This window comes from Podarcis filfolensis (genome assembly GCF_964270895.1).
Source record: "Podarcis filfolensis genome assembly, chromosome: 2".
Taxonomy (NCBI): Eukaryota; Metazoa; Chordata; class Lepidosauria; order Squamata; family Lacertidae; genus Podarcis; species Podarcis filfolensis.
Genome location: NC_139605.1, coordinates 65,511,737 through 65,535,920, shown reverse-complemented (window position 1 = coordinate 65,535,920; position 24,184 = coordinate 65,511,737). Strand labels below are relative to the sequence as shown.

At 42.5% G+C, this 24,184-nt stretch overlaps 1 protein-coding gene across 1 annotated transcript in view; it reads right to left on the bottom strand.

Annotated features, from left to right (window-relative positions):
• TRPC7 (transient receptor potential cation channel subfamily C member 7) overlaps positions 1-24,184 on the bottom strand; it is a 110,523-nt gene that overhangs the window by 63,546 nt on the left and 22,793 nt on the right. The window contains exon 3 of the mRNA XM_083600065.1: positions 1,388-1,570. Coding sequence (XP_083456191.1) covers positions 1,388-1,570 — 183 coding nt within the window. The remainder of the gene's footprint in view (positions 1-1,387; positions 1,571-24,184) is intronic.

Sequence of the window (24,184 nt, the reverse complement as noted above, 5' to 3'; positions counted from 1 at the left end):
CTCAAACCATGATCTATGTCAGAACATTTGGAACGTGTGAAGAAAGGTAATAGAATTCCCCTGGTCCATTTGGGCCAGAATTCGCAAAAGTCAAATTCATCAAGCAGCCTAGGTCAGGCTTAGCATTGTGTACATATATGTAGATTTAATTAATACACTGGTACCTTGGGTTAAGAACTTAATTCGTTCTGGAGGTCCGTTCTTAACCTGAAACTGTTCTTAACCTGAGGTGCCACTTTAGCTAATGGGGCCTCCCGCTGCCGCCGGAGCACAATTTCTGTTCTCATCCTGAAGCAAAGTTCTTAACCCGAGGTACTATTTCTGGGTTGGCGGAGTCTGTAACCTGAAGCTTCTGTAACCCAAGGTACCACTGTAAGGGTCAAATTCAACATCATGCTAGGATGAACATTCCATCTGTGGAAACATTTCCGCATGCCAAATGTAATGATCCCTCCTCTCCTCCCACCACATGCTATTTTGGGGGCTTTCTTGATTATAGTGGTGGAGCTTCATGCTCCAGCACCGGGGGGGGGGGGGCGGTCGGAGAGCAGGCGGGGGTGGGGCTGGCACATGTCCTGGAGGCGGGGGCTCCACCTACGGGGGCAGGGCACCCAGCGCAGACAGGGGGGGAGCCGCGATGGCACCCTGTCAGGGTCACACTGCCAGAGGCAGTGCACTCCCCCCACACTCCTCTTGCTCTGCCAGTGCCTGACTCCCCCCAGTCAATTTCAGGGAGTGTAGAGGGAGGAAAGCCCCATTGGGTGAATTCCCTCCCCTCCAATCCATATTTTTAAAAATAATAATGTTAGGTTGATTCTTCACTGTACTCTATATAATGGGGGGGGGAGCTTTTTCCTTCCAAGGGTTGCATTCTTTCCTGGGCAATTTCTGGTAGGTGGTACCAGAGGAAAAGTGGGCAGGGCAATAAAGGTGAATTTAAAATTTACAGAATACTTGTTTCTTCACACTCCCCTCTCTATCCTTTGTCCAGGCAAGCGCAAGCATTATCAGAGTTGAAGGACACATTCTAGCCGGGCAAAAATGCTCAAGAAGAGTTCAAATCAGGGAACTGAGGGCTGTGCCGTGGTCAGATGAGAGTCCCAAGGATCAAACACAGAAGCCTCAGATCACCCCTGTTGTGAAAGAAGAAAGTAAATGCTGAAAGCCAGGCATTTACCTGCTCCAGGGTTCAGCAACACACACTTTCATGGCTATTACTCTCCCCTACTGCCCCTCGCTCTTCCTTATTTGCCAACATTGCTTTCAGTTTCCACTTCAGTTTTGTATGTGTGTGCTTTGAACTGAAATACAGTAATTCCACTAGTTTATCAGTTTGTATTTGGCTTTCAAAAAGAAAAAGGAAAAAGACAACAACAAAGCAGCTTACCTTTTTAACCTCGTATTTAATGGCCAGCTTGATTCTGCTCAGACTTGGGCGATGATGCTCAGTCCATGTTTGCATGTTCACATCTCCATTCAGAATAGCCTCCACTTCTTCTGTGTCCCTGCAGAGATCCAGCACACCCACCACAAAATCCTTGCATTGCATAGATAACTTCCTATAATCATTCTAATGAAACAGAGAAAAACAAACATTTTAAACATCGCAGCATGAATTTACTTGGTTCTACAGCCACCTACAACTTGAAGGCCACAATATACCTGTGTACAAATGTACTGTGTGTCATCTGATGAAGCACTTGCATGAGGACACATGAATGGGGTTCTTCCTGTCTCACTACTGTACTGTAGTCCCCTGGGCCCCTGAAAAGTTTTGTCTTAGGTTCAGAAGACTCTCAGAAGCACAGCTGTCACCAACCTAGTGACCTCCAGATGTTTGAGAGGCTCCTACAATGCTCTACAACTTCAATCAGCCCCTGCCAGCATTGACCCCACTCACCAAAATGCCACCCCACATTATTTTCCCCTTTAAACTGGATTCATTGGGTTGTATCCAACACTGTCAGACCCTCCAAGTGTCCCTATTTTCCAGGGACGTCCCTGATTAAGAGAAGCCAGCCCAGGAATGTCCCACTTTTCCTTAGGATATCCTTATTTTCACCAGAGAAATGTTGGAGGGTGTGGAGTTATCCGACCCCCGAACCGTCTGAAGGCAATCCAGTATAGGGAAGATTTTTAATGTTTTATTATGTTTTTATGTATCTTGGAAGCTGCCGAGAGTGGCTGGGGCAACCCAGTAAGATGTGTGGGGTATAAATAGTAAAATTATCATTATGGAATGGGACGTTCCTATTTTCATCGGAGAAATGTTGGAGGTATGCACTGCGTGAGCTGCTCTCACTCATGCAGTGGTCCCTCCCTCCCTCATGCTCCCCTGTTTGTCCCCCATCCCTCTGAAACAAATTTTGAGAATCTGGTGGAGGCTGCAGGAGAGACGAGGTGCAAGCTCCATTGCACAAGTGGATTTCTGCTGTGTGAGTGGAACAGCAGTGTTAGATAAAACCCACTGTTTCTGCAGAAAATCCAATGAGTAAAAATATCCATAGAAATTGTAAACCTTATTTACATGGGGGGTGAGGGGTGGGTATATGAGATGGCCTTTTGATAAGAATGATTTTGTATGAATGTTGTGAAACACTTGTATGCATTAGCACCACCAAGGCCACAATAAGGTGACTTGTAGGAACATCTTTCTCCCTAGTAGGTGTATTAAGGGTGGCATCCCTATTCATGAGCAGGGGTCAGGATGTTAAGCATTAGCTTATGATCCTTGCAGCATGAAGTGGTACACTCTGGTAAATGTGTTCGATTTGTCATCCTTAGTTTACATGATCTTGTACTTTTGAGAAAGCAACATTCTGTACCTGAAATTACTTGAAAGGACAAGGAATGTTTGCTTCTGCAGACACACAGATATCTACCACTATGTTTTTTTCTAGAAGATACAAATATTTTACCAAGAGCAGTGGTAAACTATTAACAGTGTATACAATAAAAAGTTTGATCCTATGAATCAGTGCTTCATTGCACGATACTTTGATTCATTTTTTCAAAAAGTAGGCAGTGAAAGAGTTATGCAAACAAGTCACAACCAGGCTTCCCTCTTGTTCCAAACTATGATTGCAACAAATACAAAGCACATAATTATTATACGAGACAATTTGCATACAGATATAGAGAATGTAGCGAGAATCAAAATTGCTCAAATAGGTGACAGGTGTTAAAGAACCATCTTGTGGAAAGGTCAAACTGCCTCTTCAATACGTGCTAGTCTCAATTCTGTTCTGCAAATGTAAAGTCTTCTATATTGCAAATGACAAAACAATCATAATAGTCAGCATTGCTTTAGAGCATGATACAAACGGTTAATTCAAATAAAATAGTTGCATAGACTCATATAATCAAAGAGCTTGAAGGGACCCTGAGGGTCATCTAGTCCAACCCCCTGCAATGCAGGAATCTCAGCTAAAGCATCCATGACAGGTGGCCCTCCAACCTCTGCATGGTAGCGAAAAAAATCATTTGATGAAAATAAAAGAATGTGAGAACAAAGGTCATCCTAGTGGGGTTCTGATCATCAGAATGGCATGACGATGTACAGTAAAGATTCTACACAAGAGTCCTTTGAGGGAATAACCTAGGCTTCAATGCTATCCTACACACAGTTATCGGCAAATAAGTCCCATTGCACTCAACAGGGCTTACTTCTCATAGAGGATTGCACTGTTCATTTTTATTAAAAAAAATTATCTCCTAAATGGTTACTCAGGCATAAAGGCGCTGAACAGAATTCTCTTGCAAAGGCAGTTGTTTTGCAGAGTCGCACACTTAATCTAAGTAATTCTCTCTCTCTCCCTCCCCTCTCTCGTCATAGTTGATAATCCAATCAACAGAAGCAGCGGAGTGTTTGGATCATCACAACATAGATATGTGGCTTGGGACTGGCCAGATGTTCCCTGCCAGGCCATTGGTGTTAGTGGCCAGTCAGCAGCCACACTCTAGCATAAGGTGACCCCTGCCTCTGCTGCTGCCTTATGTTGCTCAGTGGTAAGGACGCACAGCACACCCCCTTCGCCACATGTGACCATTCAGACCAGGTGCCCCCTCCCTATAAGTAATCTGCTTATGAGCCACTACTGCACATGGGGATATAAAGCCCCAAACTGGAGACTGAGTAAACACAATGACATTCAAACAAGATTAAAGTTAATGTTGACGCAATGACAAAACCCTGATAGATGGTCCCAAACCAGCAAATACAAATGGCAGTCACAATATAAGCTCTCACAGCCTCGAGAGATCTTTTCAAATTAGCTTTGATGAGTTAATTAAATTCAGAGGCTCACATAATTAAGCAATCAACCAAAACCTAAGACAGCGAAACCTGTTTGTTGATGAGGTCATGAGTTGCTTTTCCTTACACTTTTCTGGATTCTTTGGAAGTCTTTGGAGACTTTCAGAGGATACCATTCCTAATAAATCTGCTTTGTATTTCCTTGTGCTGAGACTGGGTATATTTTTGTTGTTGTTGCTAGTATCTAAATTCACAGTTATGTATCCTGCTTCCTTCTGCTTGGTGTTTTTCATAGAGATTATTTGCAGAAATTTAGGATGAAGATGGTGGCAACCCGTGTTGTGTAACAGGGATGGGAATCCTGCGTACCTCTGGATGTTGTTGGGCTACAGCTCCCTTTATCCCTAAAACATTGGACAGCTTGGTTGGGGCTGATGCAAATTCAAGTCCAGAAACCTCTGGAGATCCTATCCCTGGGTTGGAGAATTAGACAGAAGGAGGGATGGTGCCAATCTGAACTCTGTGGCTGTGTTCCCCTCCAAATTGTGCTAGGACATTTGCATTCAGCTCCATGTTTGCATTGAGCTAGGGTGGCAAAAACAAGTGTCTGAGCACCAAGCTGAGATAAGGGAAGGGCAGCAAGCTGAGCTCCATGGTTGTACAATGCAGAACACCTTGTGGTGAGCCTATTGTGGGAGGTAGAATGTGGTGCAGATGGTCTAGCTCGATATAAACACCCGCACTATTGATGTTGGAGTGGTTGGTGAGGGCTCTGTAGAAATCCATACAGTGGCTGGTAAGTGTCTCTTCTGGTAGCTTCTCAAGTTTGCACAAGAATCCCCATGCATCACCCATATAGTCAAGCTGCTCAACTGAAACGTGAGTAATGTTGACAAATGCGTAGAAGAACTCTCATTTGAAGATTTCTTCTGAACACACTCCTCATTGTGAGCCTGACCCTCGTATACAAAATTCCTCTTCTTGCAGTGCTTACATGGTGGTTCTTTGATAGCAGCATCAACATTAAGGGCTTCTGCAGGCTCTTTTACGGTGATCACTGGCTTTCAGTATCTGGTTCCACTGAACAGAGGCAGAGAATAGCACAAAGAAAGGGGCGATAGACTCCTTTGATGATGAGGCTGCATCTGAAACGAATAGACTGAGAGAATGACAGCCATGGAGTAGCTTGTCAGTTCAGTGTAAGCAGTTGTTGCCTGGGCACCCTTTTCTGCTCTATCATGTGGGTACCATTATATAACTTTGGTTGTGGCAGCCCTTAACCTTAATGTTGTTTTCCTCAAGTTCCTTTAGAAAAAGGTCCATAAGCCCATCTTTGGTTAATTCATGCATTGTTCTGAATTCTATGAAATATTCCTTTACAGAAACCTTTATCACCCACCTTTGTCAACAAATCTTACAGGGATTTATATCCGGTGTGCAAACTAGTATGGCAGAGTAATACTTGGCTATGTACAGCCTGCTCTGTATGTTCTCTGACACTTCCTTGGCCATAAAGACTATCAGTTGATTCTCAATGGTTTTCCCACAGAAGTGATCAATATGCGCCTTTGAAGATGCACACCGCAAATGCTCACCCATTACCTCATCATACTTGCCAAGCAGCTGTACAAGCCGCAGAAAAATTCCATTGTTATCTGAAAAGTGCTTATCTGAATATCCCCAGAATGCCAAGTTGTGTGCCACCAGGAACAGTATAATATCTATTAGGCATTTGACCCTCCAGTGTTGAATTTCTTGGTTTATAATCCACTGATGTTCTGCATCAATACATCATTTTGTTTCTGTGCTGAACATAATAACGAATAAAGGCCTACAGCTCCATGAGAGTCATCCTTTGAGAGCCATCCACATCATTGGGATTCTAGAACTGCAGCAGGAGTGCCCTGAAAGCAGAGCAGCAAACAGGAAGTAGCTGAATCTGGGCCATTTTCATAGGCATTGCTGGGGAGAAGCGGGGGAGTAGCAGACCTCCTTTGAAGAGGCTCTGAGTCTCCTGAGCCTCTGTGGTGACCAAAATACCACAAGGATGGTGGAAAAAACCCCTCCCGATTTGTCCCAATTCCTTCCCATCTGGAACATTTGAAACCCACTGCTGTGGAGGGATCCATTGAACAATGCAAAACCCTGAGTCTCTTGGAAGCAATGGCACAAGGCTATAACTTTGCACTGGCACAGCAGGACCTAGTTCTATTTGCCTGGGATGACAGCCCTGAACATTAAGCCAATCATTAATTATCATGGAAAATGGGGTGTGAGAATGTTGATAGATGCTAAAAAAATTCTCTATTTATAAACTCACAGGATTTCAAAATATCACTCGAAGCCTCATGTTTGCATCATTTGACTAGGAGTAATGTGAAGTAGCTCAGAGCATCTTCCCTTTCCTACATTTCTTAGAGCATCCAGCTTTATAAATAATGCTGAGTGGTTTATTAAATTTGACAGTATTTCTGCAGGGAGAGTTGATAAAGATCACGAAAGGGCATGTGAGACAGAAAAGTGCCAAGGAACAAAGTGTTGTTATGCCATCCAAGAGATCAGCCTTAAGACCTTGCAAGCCACTCAGCCCCCCAGCTTCTTAAGTAACATCTGAAAAAACAGCTTAGGACAACATTACATGAAACAAGCAGGCATGGATATTGTAAAGCCACAGAGGTGTTTCTGCTGATGTGAATGCAAATAATTTATATAGTGCATCACAAGGATCGCATAATGTATCTGAACCAAGTGAGTAGAAGCTATATGCATACTCTGCATGATCTGCAGGAAACCATTATGGTGGCAGAAACCGTGCTGCTCTTAGCCAGTGTGCGTAGTAAAAAGAGTGGAGACCCAGGTTCAAATCCTTGTTCAGCCACACAGGGCCACCCCAAGACATTTTGCTGCTGGATGCAAAGGACAAGATAGACATTTTGCTTACAGAAGCTGAGTAGATTGGTCGCTGAATCTTATTTCGCCAGCACTCGTTGCCTCCCATCACCTGCCACCTAAAGCAGCCTCCTCATCCTGCCTAATGGTAGTGTTGGCCCTGAAGTTCACTTGGCATCTTTAAGCTAGTCACTCTCTGTCATCCTAACCTACCTCAGAGGGTTGTTGTGAGGATAAAATAGAGGATGTGAACAGCTCTGAGTTTCTGGAAGGAAGGACATGATAAAAATGTAACAAAGACCATCATTTTGAGTGCAAAGTACTGACTAACAGTATAATCTTAACCATGCCTCCTCAGAAGCAAGTCCTGTTGAATTCAGTGGGGATTACTCTCAAGTAAGTGGCATTAGGCTTGAAGCCTAAGTTAGCAATTCATGTCTGATGGAAACGTGTAAAAAGTTACTTGTTCTGGGTGAGTCTGCTTGCCAGACAAATCAACTAACAATCACAGAAATTAGGTGAGTCCTTCTATAATGAAGTGGGGTCCTGACTTGCTGCCAATTGTGAGGTTGCAGAGGCAGGAGGGGAAGGGATGGGGAGAGGACAAAAATAATTTGGAAGCCTTAAATTCAACTTGTAGACTCACTTCTAAGACCGAGATTGCAGGCTGAATAAGTGTTTGCCAGGTGCCACAGATAAACAAGCCATCCACCTAGGATTCTGCAATAAAGGAGCAATGGCTTTATCCTTTTTTAAAAAGTAAAAATAAAAATAGAAAGCCATGTTATGTTTTGAAAACAGACACATCAAAACACATTGATAGTTTTTATGAAGATTCAGATCTGTATGTGTTTCAAGTCCAGCAGAAGCTGAGGTTAGGTGGTGTATGTTTTGGACTAACTGGAGGAAAACTTACAATGCTTCTGATTACTATTATTTACTATAGAACAGGATCCACACAGCAGAAACAATCAGAACATTGTTTTCTTGCACAAAATGTACAATATCAATTTTACAAAACTCAGCCATAATAAAAGGTTTTCAAATTAGTCATTTCCTGCTCCTTTTGACCCCCTTTCGCATGTGGAGATAAAAACGCCTAATTTTGGTGTTTGGAGAAAGCGACTGGCACTTGCCATTCATTGCAATTTAGCTGAGTACCTTGTAATTATCTGCTGATTATGTTCTAAATGAACTCTGTAATGCCTTTACATCTGTTCAAAGCCGCACACATTTCCTCGATTCAGAAGGAGCTGAAGGAATGTTGCTACTTAATATCGGTTAGAAGGAATACAATGAGAGCAGCCAGCCTACCTTGGCTAATTAATGAAAGAAAAACAGCTTTTTTAAAAAAACGAGATAACTTAATGGATTGAGAGGCTGTCAGTGGAAACAGTGAGAGAAAAATGGCACACTTGCTCTTGACAGCTGCTTTATTCTGAGATGTGGCAGAGATCTAGCAGTGGGAGGTTGGGAGTAAGATTTGTACACCCATGCATTAGATTAGAAAGGAGTGCGTACACTTTGCCAGTCACAGATTCTCTTTTTTTTGTGTGTTCCACTGACTAGACAGAAATCTGCGGAAATCTGCAGGCAGCAATTCTTAAGTGTGGAGTCAGTGTGATATGCACTTCCCTTACATAAGAAGGGCAATGGGTGTGGGTGTGTGTGTGTGTGTGAAATTCACAGCAGTAGTCACCCATGATAATTCTATCCTCCTTGGTTTGTTGAGTTAACCCCCAGGCAGTGGCAGCACTTAGGATTTTAAAGTGTCATTGGTCCAACTCAGCAAGGAAATCTAAGCATGGAAGCAGTCTTCATTTCTACTGAATTTGGACTCATCTGAGACTGGGGGGCTCTCTTTTCCAATACAGAAAGCATTTTATGGCCTTTTGTGCCCAGGACCTCACGAGGAAGAGTCAAGGCATGAGTTTGGCTTACCGGGTAGCATGCAAGAAGGAATGAGCAGGTCCTGTTGCTTCCTTCCTAAAGTTTCACATAGGTTGTCAAGTTCTGACCCAACTACCCCTGCAAATACTTTTGAATAAATAAATACAGGCCTTCTCCTTCCTTCGCACCAGTTGGTCTTACCAGGTGGTGTGGTAGCAGTAACTGGTCACAATGTATTTCTGTTTTGAGCAGGCATGCTACAGAGGAAAGCTTCAGACAGCCATTTTCACCTCCCAGCATCCCACATGGGTCCAGAAGTGCATCACTCTGGGATACAAAGATGGTAGGTGTGACTGTCTGGATCTTTGCTTTGCAACACGCACCCTCTCTTAAAAATAAATAAATGACATTGTGGATAGCAGTTACTGATGGAGTGTGGGTTTTTTGGGGGGGTTGGCCGAGGCCTCCCAGACCTGTGTCCCATTATCTGGCTCTAAAGGCACCACTGAATGCCAGTGCAAGGAAAAAAATAATGTTTATCTTGACTTCCTTGCCAGTTTTCCAAAGAAACACATCGTTTCAAATATCTCAAGTGCTTATAAATATTTGCCAAACTGCCTTAAGATGAAATATGCATAGTATGCTTGGCCAAATTGGATTTCCTTCCACTTATTTATTTTGCCTAGGAGTTGCCATATGTTTGGAAAGCAGTCAAGTACTGAGTCTGCCTGCAGGAGAATGGGCAAGAGTAGAAAACTGCTCTGCATAAGACAAGAGATTGGGAGAGCACTGATAATTTTTGTTACATGAATATCTACCTTCAACTATGAGGGTCATTTGTGAAGTCTAGCAGGCTGGAGAGCAAGAGCAAGCCATGATATCTCAGTAGATAGGGTGAAAATACTTGCTAACTTTTAGGTGGGCTAGGACAACTATTCAAAGCAGGGATGTTCAATTATGCAGACAGCTGCCAGATTGACTTAGATCTAGGTTTGCTCTCTACCACTCTAAGTCTTGTCTTTTCTGCTATGCCCCCAACCTCCAGACAAAAATAGGAAAGGGATAGGTTAGTTGGTGAGCACACACCACCAGGATTCTTAGCAGGAAATGGCACTCCAATTACCATTTGCTAACAGGGCTTGTTCCAGGGTGCACAGAGACTGGGCAAATGGCCATTGCTCATCCACCCAGTGGGCTTACGGTGATGGTGTACTGGGCACCAGCACTGACACAATCCATAGTGGGCATCTATGAGCCGCCAATTATTTTGACATTCCCTGCACTGAATTGTTCCGGGACATAGTGATGATGTCAAAATGGAATGTTCCTATCTGTCTGCATCTCTATAATTGCGTGTGAAGACCCCCAAAACTACCCCCAAATGAAGACACCATAGACACAGATTTTAGTTTAAGATTCTTGGCATTAAATTTTGGCCACAACTTTATTGATTACAGCATGTGAGTGGTTGCTTAGGCATTGGTTTCAGACTACCTGAACCTGCACGATGGCAGGAACAGGACTGACACTGGGCACCACCATATGTCAGTAAGTGAAAGCATCCTGGGGGAGTGAGAACTCCTTCGATCTCACAGCTCACCCCAGATGCTCCCAGGGGCTCTGGCGTGGCCCTAGCCCCTTGACAGGATTCTGACAAAAGCAAGGCGAGCCCCTGGATTCCTTTAATGGAATTCCCTAGCACCAGCGATGGAGGGGCAGGCACAGCCAACCACGTCCCCTCCCCAAAACATTGAACCAAATGCCTACTCGCCAACCTTACAAAGTTGTGACGATTTTCTACACAGTAGGCAAAAACCAAGTGGCTCCAACCAATCAGCCAAATGGCAAAATTCTTACCAGGCACCTGCTCCAAAACAGATGACCCCTAGACAGGAATAGCAAGGCCATAAGAACAACCCTATATATAGGGAGAGGAGGGTGGGTGATCCGCTGCACGTCACAAGAAAGCAACATGCAGCAACTTAAGTAGCCCCTCAGCAGCCACTAGCCAACCTAACTGACCAAATTTCTGCTCCAGCAACATGGGGCATTGTGGCCATCCAAACGGTCCCGCCCCACAACAGGGAGGCAGTTTCTAGTGATCTCACTGCAACACATGCCCTCCATGATGGAGGACCTGACTTAGGAGACACCGAACAGAGACTGGTGGACAGATGCAGCTCAAGGTCCCTCTTCAGGCAATCACAACCAGCAACTGCTTACCTGCATCAGGCTTATTTGCCAGTGATGAGGAGGCCTGCTGTTGGACCTTTCATCGGCTGCAATGACCCACAAGATATGACCCACTGCAATGACCCACTGTGTGACCAACATGCACTCCCAGATGCACCCAACTTTTTTGGTGGGTATGGCAACCACTGGGTTCAGGTAACAGCCCTAGTTTCACTTTACAGAAAATATTGAAATGTAAATAGACCAGCTGTCCCAGTGGCAGAAAAAGAAGACTTGTACTTTCCCCTTCCATATTTCCAGCCTTAATTTGCATTTTAATTATATTTCTCAGTGTTTCTGAGATCATTTGAAAATACTGCTGACAACTGTTGAAACTATATTCTCCATATGTATTCTCTGCATCTACTTTGAACGTGCTGAATGCAAAGCGGATCGGAGAAACTTGTTCCACCAAATTTTATAGATAATTAGAAGGTCCTGTTGTTCCTGCCTGCCTAAGCAGGAGGAAGCCAAGAGAAGAAAAGATAGCTTTTCTTGTAGGTACATTTATGTACAGTGGTACTTTGGGTTAAGTACTTAATTCGTTCTGGAGGTCCGTTCTTAACCTGAAACTGTTCTTAACCTGAAGCACCACTTTAGCTAATGGGGCCTTGCGCTGCTGCCACACTGCTGGAGTACAATTTCTGTTCTCATCCTGAAGCAAAGTTCTTAACCCGAGGTACTATTTCTGGGTTAGCGGATTCTGCAACCTGAAGTGTCTGTAACCTGAAGCGTCTGTTACCCGAGGTACCACTGTATTTGTTTACAGTACTATATTTTTAGAACCACCCTAAAAAAGAAGCTCTTTGGGCAGAAGACATTAACATATAGTTTTTATTGTTTTATATTGTAACAATTTATTTTTTAAAAAGAAAAAACCCTGAAATCCAGTTAAAACACTTTTAAAGACACAATTTAATACCAAAAGGTCAAGACTGTGAACCATAAGGGACTAGATAAATTAGATGAATAGAAAAGTATTTACCTGGAACTGAAAATGCTATTAAGATGGCTCCATGTGAACTTCTGCTAGTCCTTCATTCATCCTTTCTTTTTAGATCACCCTTCAATGGAGGTTCCTAGGGTGGTGCCTAGTTTATTATTAAAATCTCTTTAGAAGCACTTTTTATCATTTCGGTGCTGCATAAAGACTTCCTTGTTTTGCCCAGGCATTTTCAGCATTTTAGCATATTAATTATTATTTTTTGGTGATAGGTTAAGCTGCTCTGTTGATTTAGTTTAATTGTTTAAATGTGGTTTATGGTCTGTATTTTGTTTTGTGTGATTTCATGCATTCTGTGCCCTCCCCTGGTGTCTATTGAGATGCAGAGCAGGTGACATGCATTCTAAGCCAATCCTCTCTTAAGCAGCTACCCTTGAGATGTTGTTGTTCTGCAACTCCTACCAAGCTGGACCATTACCCACGCTAACTGGGGCTAATGGGAGCCCAGCAACCTCTGAAAAGAACCTGGCTATTCTAAATATAAGCGTCCTAAAATAGTAGGAGTTTTTTTGTAGCTCCTATAAGCTTCAAACAAAAAGCAAAACTACATTCTAAAATGTCGCTAATTCTGTTCGATTTTTAAACATATTCAACACCTCACCATTCTTCTGCACACAAGAGAGAGGAATATATTGAGGTTTATGAGGCAGTCTTATAATGAAAGCCACTTCTCAGTTGTTAAGGTGTTTGTCACCACACCACTCTAATCTGAATTGGCTTTCAATTCCACATCACAACTAATCCGCATGCCTTTGATTCTACGGCTAATTAGAATGCTTTTCTCTCTTATAGATATCTCCAAGCATATTTGTGTGTTTATGCTAAAACACCTGTTTTTAGCCGATAAACAACAGAGTCTCTGGATATCAAGCTTAAGCTGTGTAGAGTGCGTTAGGCAATCACTCCGGTATGCAAAGATCGAACAAATCTCCACATTCATTGAGCATAATTCATTTTGCATCTCATGCACATTATACCATTAAAAGAGCACAAAGCGGGAGTGTTGTCCCCTTGGGGCCTTGTATCATCCATTCTGCTAACTGTCAGGACTTCCTGGGTTGTTTTCAAGATACCTAGGAATATCCACCTTTCTTTAAAAAGAAAAGAAAAGTGTGCTTCTTGCGAATAAATGCCTAGAGAAAAAGATTAATGATTCACCTGAGTTATAGAAGCACAGTGATTTAATAGGAATTGTGGATAAGTTTGCAGGATAATATATGACTCTCCAACTTAACAGTAGCTCAGGGATGGGGAACCTGACTTACCCCCAGCCAGCCCCAGCCAGCATGGCCAATGGTCAGGGGAGATGAATGTTGTAGCCCAACAACTTCAGGAAGGTCAATGGTAGGTAGTCATTACATGATTTGTCATTCCAGATGATTCACACATGCGCATATATGAACATATTTATCCCATATTTCATGATGAGATACCTTTGAATCTGAGTTGCAGCCATGAACTGCTTCCATAAAGGAAAATGTTGTGTGACATGAAAAATATTTGTAGTATTTGATCTGTGGCAGTTGATTCAGACCATCACAGGATCAAAATAAGAGTAGACATGTGTGAAGTCAAGTTCAGAGAAAAACTGGTAGTGGTACAGTCAAACCTCGATTCCAAAACACCTCTTTTTTGTTACAGATAGGTAGCCGTGTTGGTCTGCCATAGTCAAAACAAAAAAATTTTTTTCTTGCCAGTAGCACCTTAAAGACCAACTAAGTTAGTTCTTGGTATGAGCTTTCGTGTGCATGCACACTTCTTCAGATACCTCTTTTTTGGAGCGTTTCAGCTCCTGAACACCACAAACCCGGAAGGAAGTGTTCCAGTTTTTGAACGTTTTTTCAGAAGCTGAACATTCGTCGCGGCTTCCGCTCGAGTGCAGGAAGCTCCTGCAGCCAATTGGAAGCCGCGTCTTGGTTTTTGAACATTTCGGAAGCTGAACAGGATTCCAGAACATACAACGTTCGGCAACCAAAGTTTGACTGTACTGATAATGTTCCCTCAACACATGTGCCACCATATTAGTGGTCAGTTGTAGAAGGCACATAGAAGTTCAGTGTGTGAATTGTGTATCAGACACTACACCACTTAAATTAATGTGATGGCAAGTATATGCCAACCCTGGATTTCAATATGCAACTAAGGATGCAATCCTATACACACTTGCCTGGGAATAAGTCCAATTATTGTCCTCACTTTCTCAATTCTAAAGAAGTCTACTTCTTGCCTGAGACTGCAGCAGAAGCAAATGACGCACTAGGCAGCAAATGGTTCTCTAAACTATGCTGATATATATTTTTCTGCAATGAATTTTGCTCTCAAAAGTGACCATTTTAATTTCATAGCCTCAAGTACCTGAACCCTGCATGGAGAAAAAAGGCCCTTCATATACAGCTCAGCTCTTAAGAGAACACACAGTCCTTAGACCTTCAAGAAAAAAATGATTAGTTTTATTCCAATCCTGATATAACTGGTGATATATTTATAGCTGTAACAAAACATTTCATCTCTGTATCGAATTTTCAGAGTCTGAAATAGCATCCCGTTTTTCCACTGGGAAAAATATACGGAGCTCAAAAGAGTAGTTCACTGGCTTGACAGTATTGATGTTTCACTGATATAGGTCGGAGTAAATAAAACACAATCAGTATTTAAATGAGTTCAATAGAGCTAAGCTATACACTTACAATTAAATTAGGCATGGGTGCCAGCTCATGGCATTTTGCTGTCGGAAAGAAAAGCAAAAATAACACAGTTTCCGCTGCACCCTATTAGGCTCGACATTTTTTTAAAAAAGACTGGTTGCGCCATTCAGACACCAATACCTGCCTTCATCCTCCACTCATGGTGCCACCTGAATATGTCAGTTTTTATTTATTTCTGATTTTCCCTTTTCCAAGTTTAACTTAAATTCTTCATTTTTTTGCATCAGCTAGCATTTTTTAAAAGTCCTCATGGGAATTCACCAATATTTTAATACAAATTTATCCTAATGCACATTTGTATATAGCATGTTGGGCAGGTAGTTTATATGATGCATCTTGGGACTCAGCTACACTAGTCAAATACATTGTTATAACTGTGTTATAAACATGCGGCACCAGATGGTGCTGTAGAGCAATACTTTGTCGCCAATGGGATTTTCAATAAAGAGCTCTTACGTTTCTTTCTGTAGCATGTTATTTTTACCATAATATTCACTTTAATGCACACTTTTACCCTAGTATGTGCCTTGTTGTGCACATCAGTTGGCTGGAGAACAAAAATTTGGAGAAGCATGGATTTTAGAAGAGAGTTGCATTTCAGTTTGAGTATTTCTCTAGGAAGTGTGAGTTAGGTAGGTTCGTCTTTAAATGTGAACTGAACCAAATTTACCCCCCACCACCACTGCACCTGAGGGAGCTCATTTCTCCCTCCTGAGTAGGCGACCTGACTCTGACTGTGTACTTAGTTCACTGCCAAACAGGGACGTACCTAGGGGTTGGTGAAACTGGCCCCCACAGGGGGCACAAAAATCACCCCAGAAATCTGAGTAAAGTTGCTGGTTTAGACAAGAACTGGGAGCTGAGCAGTAGGAAAAATGGAAAGCTAGTATGAAGGTAGACCACTGCAGATTATGGACTATATGATGTATGTGTATGTGGAAACGCACCACTACCGTTGTGGCGAGATCAAAAGCTGTCCATCCATATCGTACCGTGGCACAAAGAAGTGTCTTTTTTCCCCCCCTTCCTCCCATTGACGGAGGAACCCTCTCAGGCACCCGGGGCAAGACGCCGAGGGGTGGGGCGAACTGCCTGGCGGCACCTGTGCGACGTCCGTATGGACTGCGCATGTGCAGCAGCCCATACGGATGCCTGTATGGACGCCGTGCGCAAGCAGCAGCAGTACGGACACCGCACGAGCGGCGCCCATACTGACTGTACACGCACCCTCGGCTGCTTTACAGCTGGGGGGAAACAGCGGGCCATCTTGTCACCCCCCAGAGTGGTACGTGTGGCAGACCACCCACTTTGCCCCCCCTTCATACACCCCTGCTTCCTCCTCACCTCACCCTCACTTTGGTCCTGTAAAATGTAGTGATTTCTAATGTGGGTATTGTGGTGAAGTGATTTTTCAGGGGGCCACTGATACAGCTCCTTGCCAAAGGTGCCAGGGACCCGAGGTACATCTCTGCTGCCAAACACTAACGGGCATCCTTTGCACCTTTTGAAAATGAAGCCAAAGAATATTGTGTGATGATAGAGTGTAGCTTCCCTGCCTTCAGTGTACCCAGGAAACATCATGAAGATATAAAATTCCCTCACTCTTCATGACCAATGCCACCCCTTGCCTGGTTGCAGTGACAATTTCAATATTGTCATGACTTCATAGCCAGGGAGACTACAGCACGCAAGGGCTCAGCGATGTTCTCCTAAACAGAGTATACCCTGGGGAAGATTTGGATGGAGATATTTCACCGCTCTGTGATGCAAGCTCGGATGGGAACATTTCAGACAACCTTACTCAACACTTACAGTGGACAGCAACAGTCTAATTAGCCAAAATCAGATTCATAGCAAAGAACAATTCTAAATGGGGATTTGCTCCAAATCCTTCTTGCCATGAAGAAGCAGTAGCAGCTTCTTTGTCAACTGTCAAGGGAGGGGCCCCCACAGTCTCTAGGTTGAACTGTTCTCTTAGAAAGGCCTTCCAAGAAATTCAATAGTACCATGCTATACTGCAAAATCCATTGCTTTTTGTCCTAGGTCAAGCAGTTTCCCAAGTTAAACCAAGAAAGTTGTGTTTAAAATAAGACTATATCCTTAATTCCCAACATACTCACAGCCCGCTGTTGCTTGTACTCAGCTTTCGTCACTATGAGACATTGCCTGCAAACTTAGATACTTCATTTCTTTTTGGAATGTAGAAACGTGTTCTAGGCATTATTTGTGACTATCAGTTCAGCATGAAGACTGTGGTTCTGTGGGCAATAGTTTGCATGTCAGAAAAAACTTTATAACTGTAATGCAGAGGTAGCCACCACGACGCCCTCCAGATTTTGCTGTGCTGTGACTCCCAACAACCCCCACTATTGACCATTCTGACTGGAGCTGGAGTCCATCACCACCATGTTGTAAGAAAAGTTCAGCAATGCCATACAAGTCCCATGAGGGCTGTACAATTTCATTCCTTGGAGATTTTTTTCAGTCAAAAATTGGAAAGAGATCTACTGGGAATGCACTGACATTTTAGAGCACAGAAGAGGATTTCATGAATCAGTGGGTCCTGCTATTTTGATTGGTTGCTATTTATTACTTTGCCAATTAGCTTTTTTTAAAAAAAGAATAATACATGTGCATTAGGTTTATAGGATAAAGTCCAGTCAAGGAGCAGAAATAAACTAAGCATACGAAGCTTTATCTAAGAACTCAACTTTTTTTCTTTGCAAAAGAGGCTCATCTGCTTCAGCTCCGATATTTTGTTTGCTTTGAGAGGTCGTCACTAGAGCTGCAAACCCAACAGCCACAGCTTAGCAGAGTAGCTCCATCCAATTGGAAGTGATGGGCAATGTCCCATATTCTTCCTTTGCCTTGTGCTTTTGCGGGCATCTGGCAATAGGCACACAGGGAACCATGTGCTGCTCATATCTACATTTTCAGGAAAGCCTGCAGCTGAGCACTGTTCCCCAAGGCCCTCATGAACTTATCCTTCCATCTGTCCTGCATGAGCAGGATGACACGGGGAGCGTTCTTCTAACATTATACTCCTTTGCTCTGCCTTCTAGAATACTTCAGAGTATGAAGCTGAGGAAAGAAATGAGCATGATCATACTGACACAAGGAAATCTGTCCATTGTCACAGTTTGGAAGGAAGAGAATGTGTGCAGCTCATTGGGAAGGACTGAGCACAGAAAACGAATGTGCACTTTTCTTTTCCCTTCATGATTAAATGGTGATTAAATTCCTGATTTCGTAGCTGACTTTTTAACAGTGGCATCTAAACAAAAGACCTCTCGCTCCTGATTATATATAAAGTATAATTAATTTCTGATAAGGGATTATGTTTTTGTGGCCACTCAAGCTCCTTTCATTCAAGTGCCTACAACATAATGGCATTGCCCACAGTGTAGTGCTACAGCTTAACATGTTGGTCTGGGTGGCTGTGATGTATACAAGAATAAGAGACCTGCAATGCATTTATAACTTGTTCTTCAGAAACTTGTATATGCTCAAAGAATATCACTCTATCAACCTATAGGCAGTACTTGAAGTATAGCCCATCTCATCCTTAGGGCTTGGGGTAATGATCCGCAGAATCATAAAACTGTAGAGTCGTCAGGGACCCTGAGACTCATCTAGTCCAACTCCCTGCAATACAGGAATCTCAACTAAATCATACATGGCAAAACTCTGCTTAAAAACCTCCAAGGAAGGAAAGTCCAACACTTCTCATGGGAGTCTGTTCTACTGTAAAACAGCTCTTACTCAGAATCTCCTGTCCTGTAAGTTGAATCCCTTGGTTTGGGTCCTAGCTTCTGGAGCAGGAGAAAACAAGCTTGCTCCATCCCGCATGTGACAGCCCTTTAGAAATTTGAAGATGGCTGTATTATCTCCTGTCAGTTTTCGAAAGCTCTCTCTTTTAAGATTGGCAATATCCAGCTCAGTGACCACCTTCCACTTGCTGCTATGTTTGACCTAGACTGGCATGGGGTTGAGCACAGTCATCCAACTCAATTAGATACTAACGCCGAAAACCCAGTAGAGGGTACTAATACGGCATTACGAGTGAAGGGTATAAAGTGGTCTGTAATGCAGGCTCAAAAATATTCCGAATTTTTTCAGCAGGAGATCATACAAACCTATTCAGCCCTTGGCATAACCTCATATGAACACGATCAAACTATTAATCTATTTGCCAATCTGTTGAAGGACCTTACGTCATTCTTTACTGTCCCAACCCACCAGGCAAATTGGGCCCACTTTAAGACAGGTGCACTGTGGTTTAACCGTAATTGTAAACAAGCCAAACAACATCTTTGTGCTATCTATAATGATTACAAATCCTCAGGGGCGACTACGCTTCCCAAGGAGTACTATCAGGCAAAATCAGCTTACAAATATGTGCAAAAAAAGGCCAAACAGGAATGGCAACTGAACCGCTGGCAAGCACTTATAGCTGCCTCAAGTACCCGTAATTCCCGAAAATTCTGGCTGTTGGTTAACAGAAAATCTAAAAGATACCCCTTAACAGTTATTCCGGCCCCAGTTTGGGAATCCTTTCTAAGGAACTATTTTGCCGTACCAGACCTTAATATTAATACAATCGATAGATTTGATGAGCAGCTCCCTCTTTGGCCACCCACTGACCCGGAAGAAATCCACGGACTCATTTCTAATCTTAAAATCGGAAAAGCCCCCGGTCCTGACCTAGTCCCGGCGGAAGCTATAAAACTTCATGCAGACTGGTGGGCGAAAATCCTGGCCGCTACGTTTGATGCCGTAAATAACAGTGGGAAGGTACCAAGAATATGGAAGGAGGCGATTATTGTTCCAATTCATAAAAAGGGCTCGACAGATGATCCGGGAAATTACAGGAATATCAGTTTATTGTCATTAATTGGGAAAATATATGCACGGTTCTTGTTAACTAAGCTTACTAAGTGGGCCGAAGAGAACAACCTGATTGGGCCAGAACAGGCTGGTTTTAGACCGAATCAGTCAGCGGTTGATCATGTCTTAGTTTTATACCACCTTGCCCGGAAATATTCCTCCCCAAATAGAGGCCAACTTTGTGCGGCCTTCATTGATTTAAAGGCCGCTTTTGACAGCATCCCCAGAGGATTACTTTGGGGAAAATTAGCCCGATGGGGAATAGACAAAAGACTTTTGTGGCTAATAACTAAATTGCACGACGGATCGGCCGCCAGGGTGAGAATCACTCCGGCCGGCGACCTCTCAAATTCAGTAACTATCAATAGAGGTGTTCGTCAAGGATGTATCCTTGCTCCGACCCTTTTTAATCTATTTATAAGTGATATGAGGGTGCCTCTGATAGATTCTCAAGAAACGATCCACGCCCCCCGTCTTGCCCAATATCGTTGCCCCCTTCTACTCTACGCAGACGACGCAGTGATCCTTTCCTTCTCAAGAGTCGGCCTTAGGAGGGCATTAAAAATTTTCGATGTTTACTGCAAATCAAATTTTCTTACAATTAACCATGCTAAGTCCAAAGTCCTAATTTTCTCCAAGAGTCGAAAAACCTATAATTGGAGAATAGACGGAAAAGCTATTGACCAAGTCTTTAAATTTCAGTACTTGGGAGTCCTTCTCCAACACAACATGGGCTGGAAGGTCCATCTTGCATATGTATTAAACAGAGCAAAAGCCCTTTCCTTTGCGCTACTGCGTTTTTTCTTTTCAGATGGGGCTTTCCATATTCCATCAATGTTAAAAGTTTTCAAGGCAAAGGTGATTGCAACAATAGCATATGCAATCCCAATATGGGGGCCCTTTGTTAATCTAACCCATTTGGAGGTAATCCAAAACCAGCTTCTAAGAAGGTTGCTAAAATTACCCAGGTGTGTAAGCAATACTGCTATACGTCTGGAACTAAATGTTACATCTCTAGAAACCACATTATGGAAATGCATCCTTTGTTACTGGTTGGCATTATGGCATAAACTTCCAAATCTCCTCTTGATACAGTATCTCTGGAGAGATGACTTCCCTAGCCCCTGGGCAAAAATACTACATGGGAAACTTGTGTCCCTAGGACTATCTCCATCTGAACTATTAAAATTGGATTTAATTTCTGCCAAGAGAATTATAACTCACAAATTAGAGGAGATGGATTTACAATTTAATATTGCGACAGGTGGTGGCACCTGTTCGCCGATAAACCTTGGCTTAACACCACCTACGAAACTTCCATCTTATTTAACTACCTTATCTGTGGTGACGCACAGGTATGCCTTTATAAAGGCTAGATTCAATGTTTTCCCATCAAACGTGTTGGGTAACAGACTCTCCAAAGGACAGATCTCACTCCTCTGTGACTGTAAAAGTGGATCTATAGAATCGTTATACCATATAATCTTCTGTTGTCCATTACATTCGGCTTCACGGTCCAAGTTTCTGGCCCCATATTTATCGAGAATAGCTGATAGACCTCAGGAAGCCCAAATAATATACTTATTAAACGACGAAGATACAAGTAGATCCCTTGCAGTCGCTAGATACCTGATTAATGTTTTATTTCAAAAGAGGAGAAATGGATCTCTGTATGACTCTGACAGCTTAGCTAAACTTAAGTACCATCAATAAGTGCCAGAACTAAGACGCATACCCCCCAAAATCTGATGGATTTGAATTGCAGTTTACATAGAGGGAGCTTATTGTGTATAGTGTTTACTTAACTGAAGTAAAATTGGTTTTATATGGGTGTTTTAATTTTGGAACTGTTTAAATTGTATTGTTTATGGATAAATTTTGATGTATTGTTTCTGATATGGGCCAATGGCCGCAATAAATCAATCTATCTATCTCTCCTGTCAGTCTCCTCTTTACCAGTGTAAAGATAACCATTTCCCTCAACTGTTTCTCATAAGGCCTAGTTTCCAGACTCTTGATTATCTCAGTCACCGCCCTCAGCACACATTCTAGCTTCTTAATGTTCAGGGAAGTTTTTAATGTGTGACATTTTAGTGTATTTTTTGTTTTTGTTGGAAGCCGCCCAGAGTGGCTGGGGAAACCCAGCCAGATGGACGGGATACAAATAAATAATAATAATAATAATAATAATAATAATAATAATAATAATATCATTCTTAAATAATGGTGTCCAGAACTGGACACAATACTTCAGGTGTGGTCTGACCAAAGCAGAATAGAGTGGAGTATAACTTCCCTTGATCAGGGTACTATACTTCTGTTGGTGCAGACTAGAATAGCCAGGAGAATGCCACTACCTGACACAAAACTAGTATTTCTAATTGTGTACAATTGAATGTGTCATAACAGATATTGCGGTCTCCAGCCAAAGTCAATTAGGATTCTATAGGTCCATAAACAATGGCCACCAATCAATGGCTAGATAGTGAAGATTCTGGAATACAGGTGTTAGAATATGATGATGAGAATTTGTAAACCACCCTATACCAATAGATCTCAGGGTGGTTCCCAATACAAAATTACAATATAAAAAACACAAGATACATAATAAAAATAAGAACAAAGACAACTCAATACAACCCCCTTCCACAACACATTTAAAAGGGCATCAAATGTCAATTAGTAAAAGGCCTGCTTAAAGAGGAACACTTTTGCCTGGCACCTAAAGGTGTATAATGAAGGCATCAGATGAAATTTACTACTCCAGATGATGTAGTAAATCAAGAATTTTTGGCAACCACCATTTCACAACAGGTAATATAATAATGATGCCTAAACCATCATCATTGTCCATCACACAGACCCCAGCCATGGAAAAGAATTTGACTATTAGCATGGAGACTACATAAGTCAGATGAGAAGGAGAAAAAAAGACAATCCACTGCAGCCTTATGAGTAAAGTGTACCTTTCAAGCTATTTCCTCCCAACAAAAATGGCAAGTCTCAAAATATGGTCCACAAGCATCTTGCTATGAAAAGTACCCTAATCAACCCAATCACAGGGACATGAATGGAAACTGAGAGTCAGGAACCCACAGAACATAGGTATCTCATAAGTGTGAAACCCAGTGGGCTGAAATAATGCTTATTAGTACTATTATTAATTAATTAAATTTATAAAGCACCCTTTAGTAAAAGACCACAGGGCAGCTGGCAACATAGAACATAACAAAAAAATGCCAATATACAACACCATATCTATGCAATACAAAAATAAATACAAAAATAAACCAGTTATAGAAACACAATTCTAATAATAAATACTTGATAAAATGCAGATTCTCATAACATGAGTTATTACCTAATCATCTCAGGTACAATTATAATATATATCTAATGGTCACAGCTTAAAAGTAAGGACTGGAAAATCAGCAGCAGGATATCTAAAGTACAAAAGCAGTGCAAAAGAACACAGTTATGAAGCTCTTAATTCCTACCCCTCGCAGAAAAGGATAGATTCACCCAGCTCTCACCTGGGAACTTTCCTTCTCTGTCCCAGCCTCTTACCCTGGAATAACTTCACTACCCTGCCTCTCACTCAGGGCCCTTCCACAACTGACCACAGTCATGTTGGTGCTGTCCTTGGCTTCAATGGCATCCCAGAAGGGGAGACACCCAAGGCTAAAACCTTGTGGTGTTTCGCCCTTGAGGAGACTCCCACCACCATTGGCTTCTCACTGGGCAGTCCACTGCCTGCCTACTAAACAAAGACATACAGATCAAATGCCACAAAAGAACCTCACCATCATTTCACATTGTCTCAAACACTATCAAGCATTCTTGATAGATAGCTGATCTATCAAATATTCATCAATCAAGTTATGACAAATCATGTGCTGTAGGTGCTTATGTGAACCACCAGCTCCCTTGCCTCAAGTGTTCTTCCCCAAACAGTATAAACCTTATGTCAAGGTGCCTAAACTTTGGCTCTCCTGATGCTGGTGGACTATACCTCACTTCATTCCTGACTATTGGCCATACCAGCTGGGGCTAAAGAGAGGCTAACAACTTCTGGAGTGTCATGGGTGAGCTACTCCTACTTTATGCAAACCCCCTTTAACTGCCTGACAGTAGAATCCTATATGCACACTCCACAAAGTTCAATGGGATTTACTCCTGGGTAACTGAGTATAGGATTTCAGTCTGAATTAGCTCAAGAGTGACAGTAGGATCAAAGTCAAAGAAGACCTTTACTTCACGAGTCCTGCATTCAATTGATACATCTCTCTGCTAGATAACCCACCATTGCAAAGTACCTCAAAA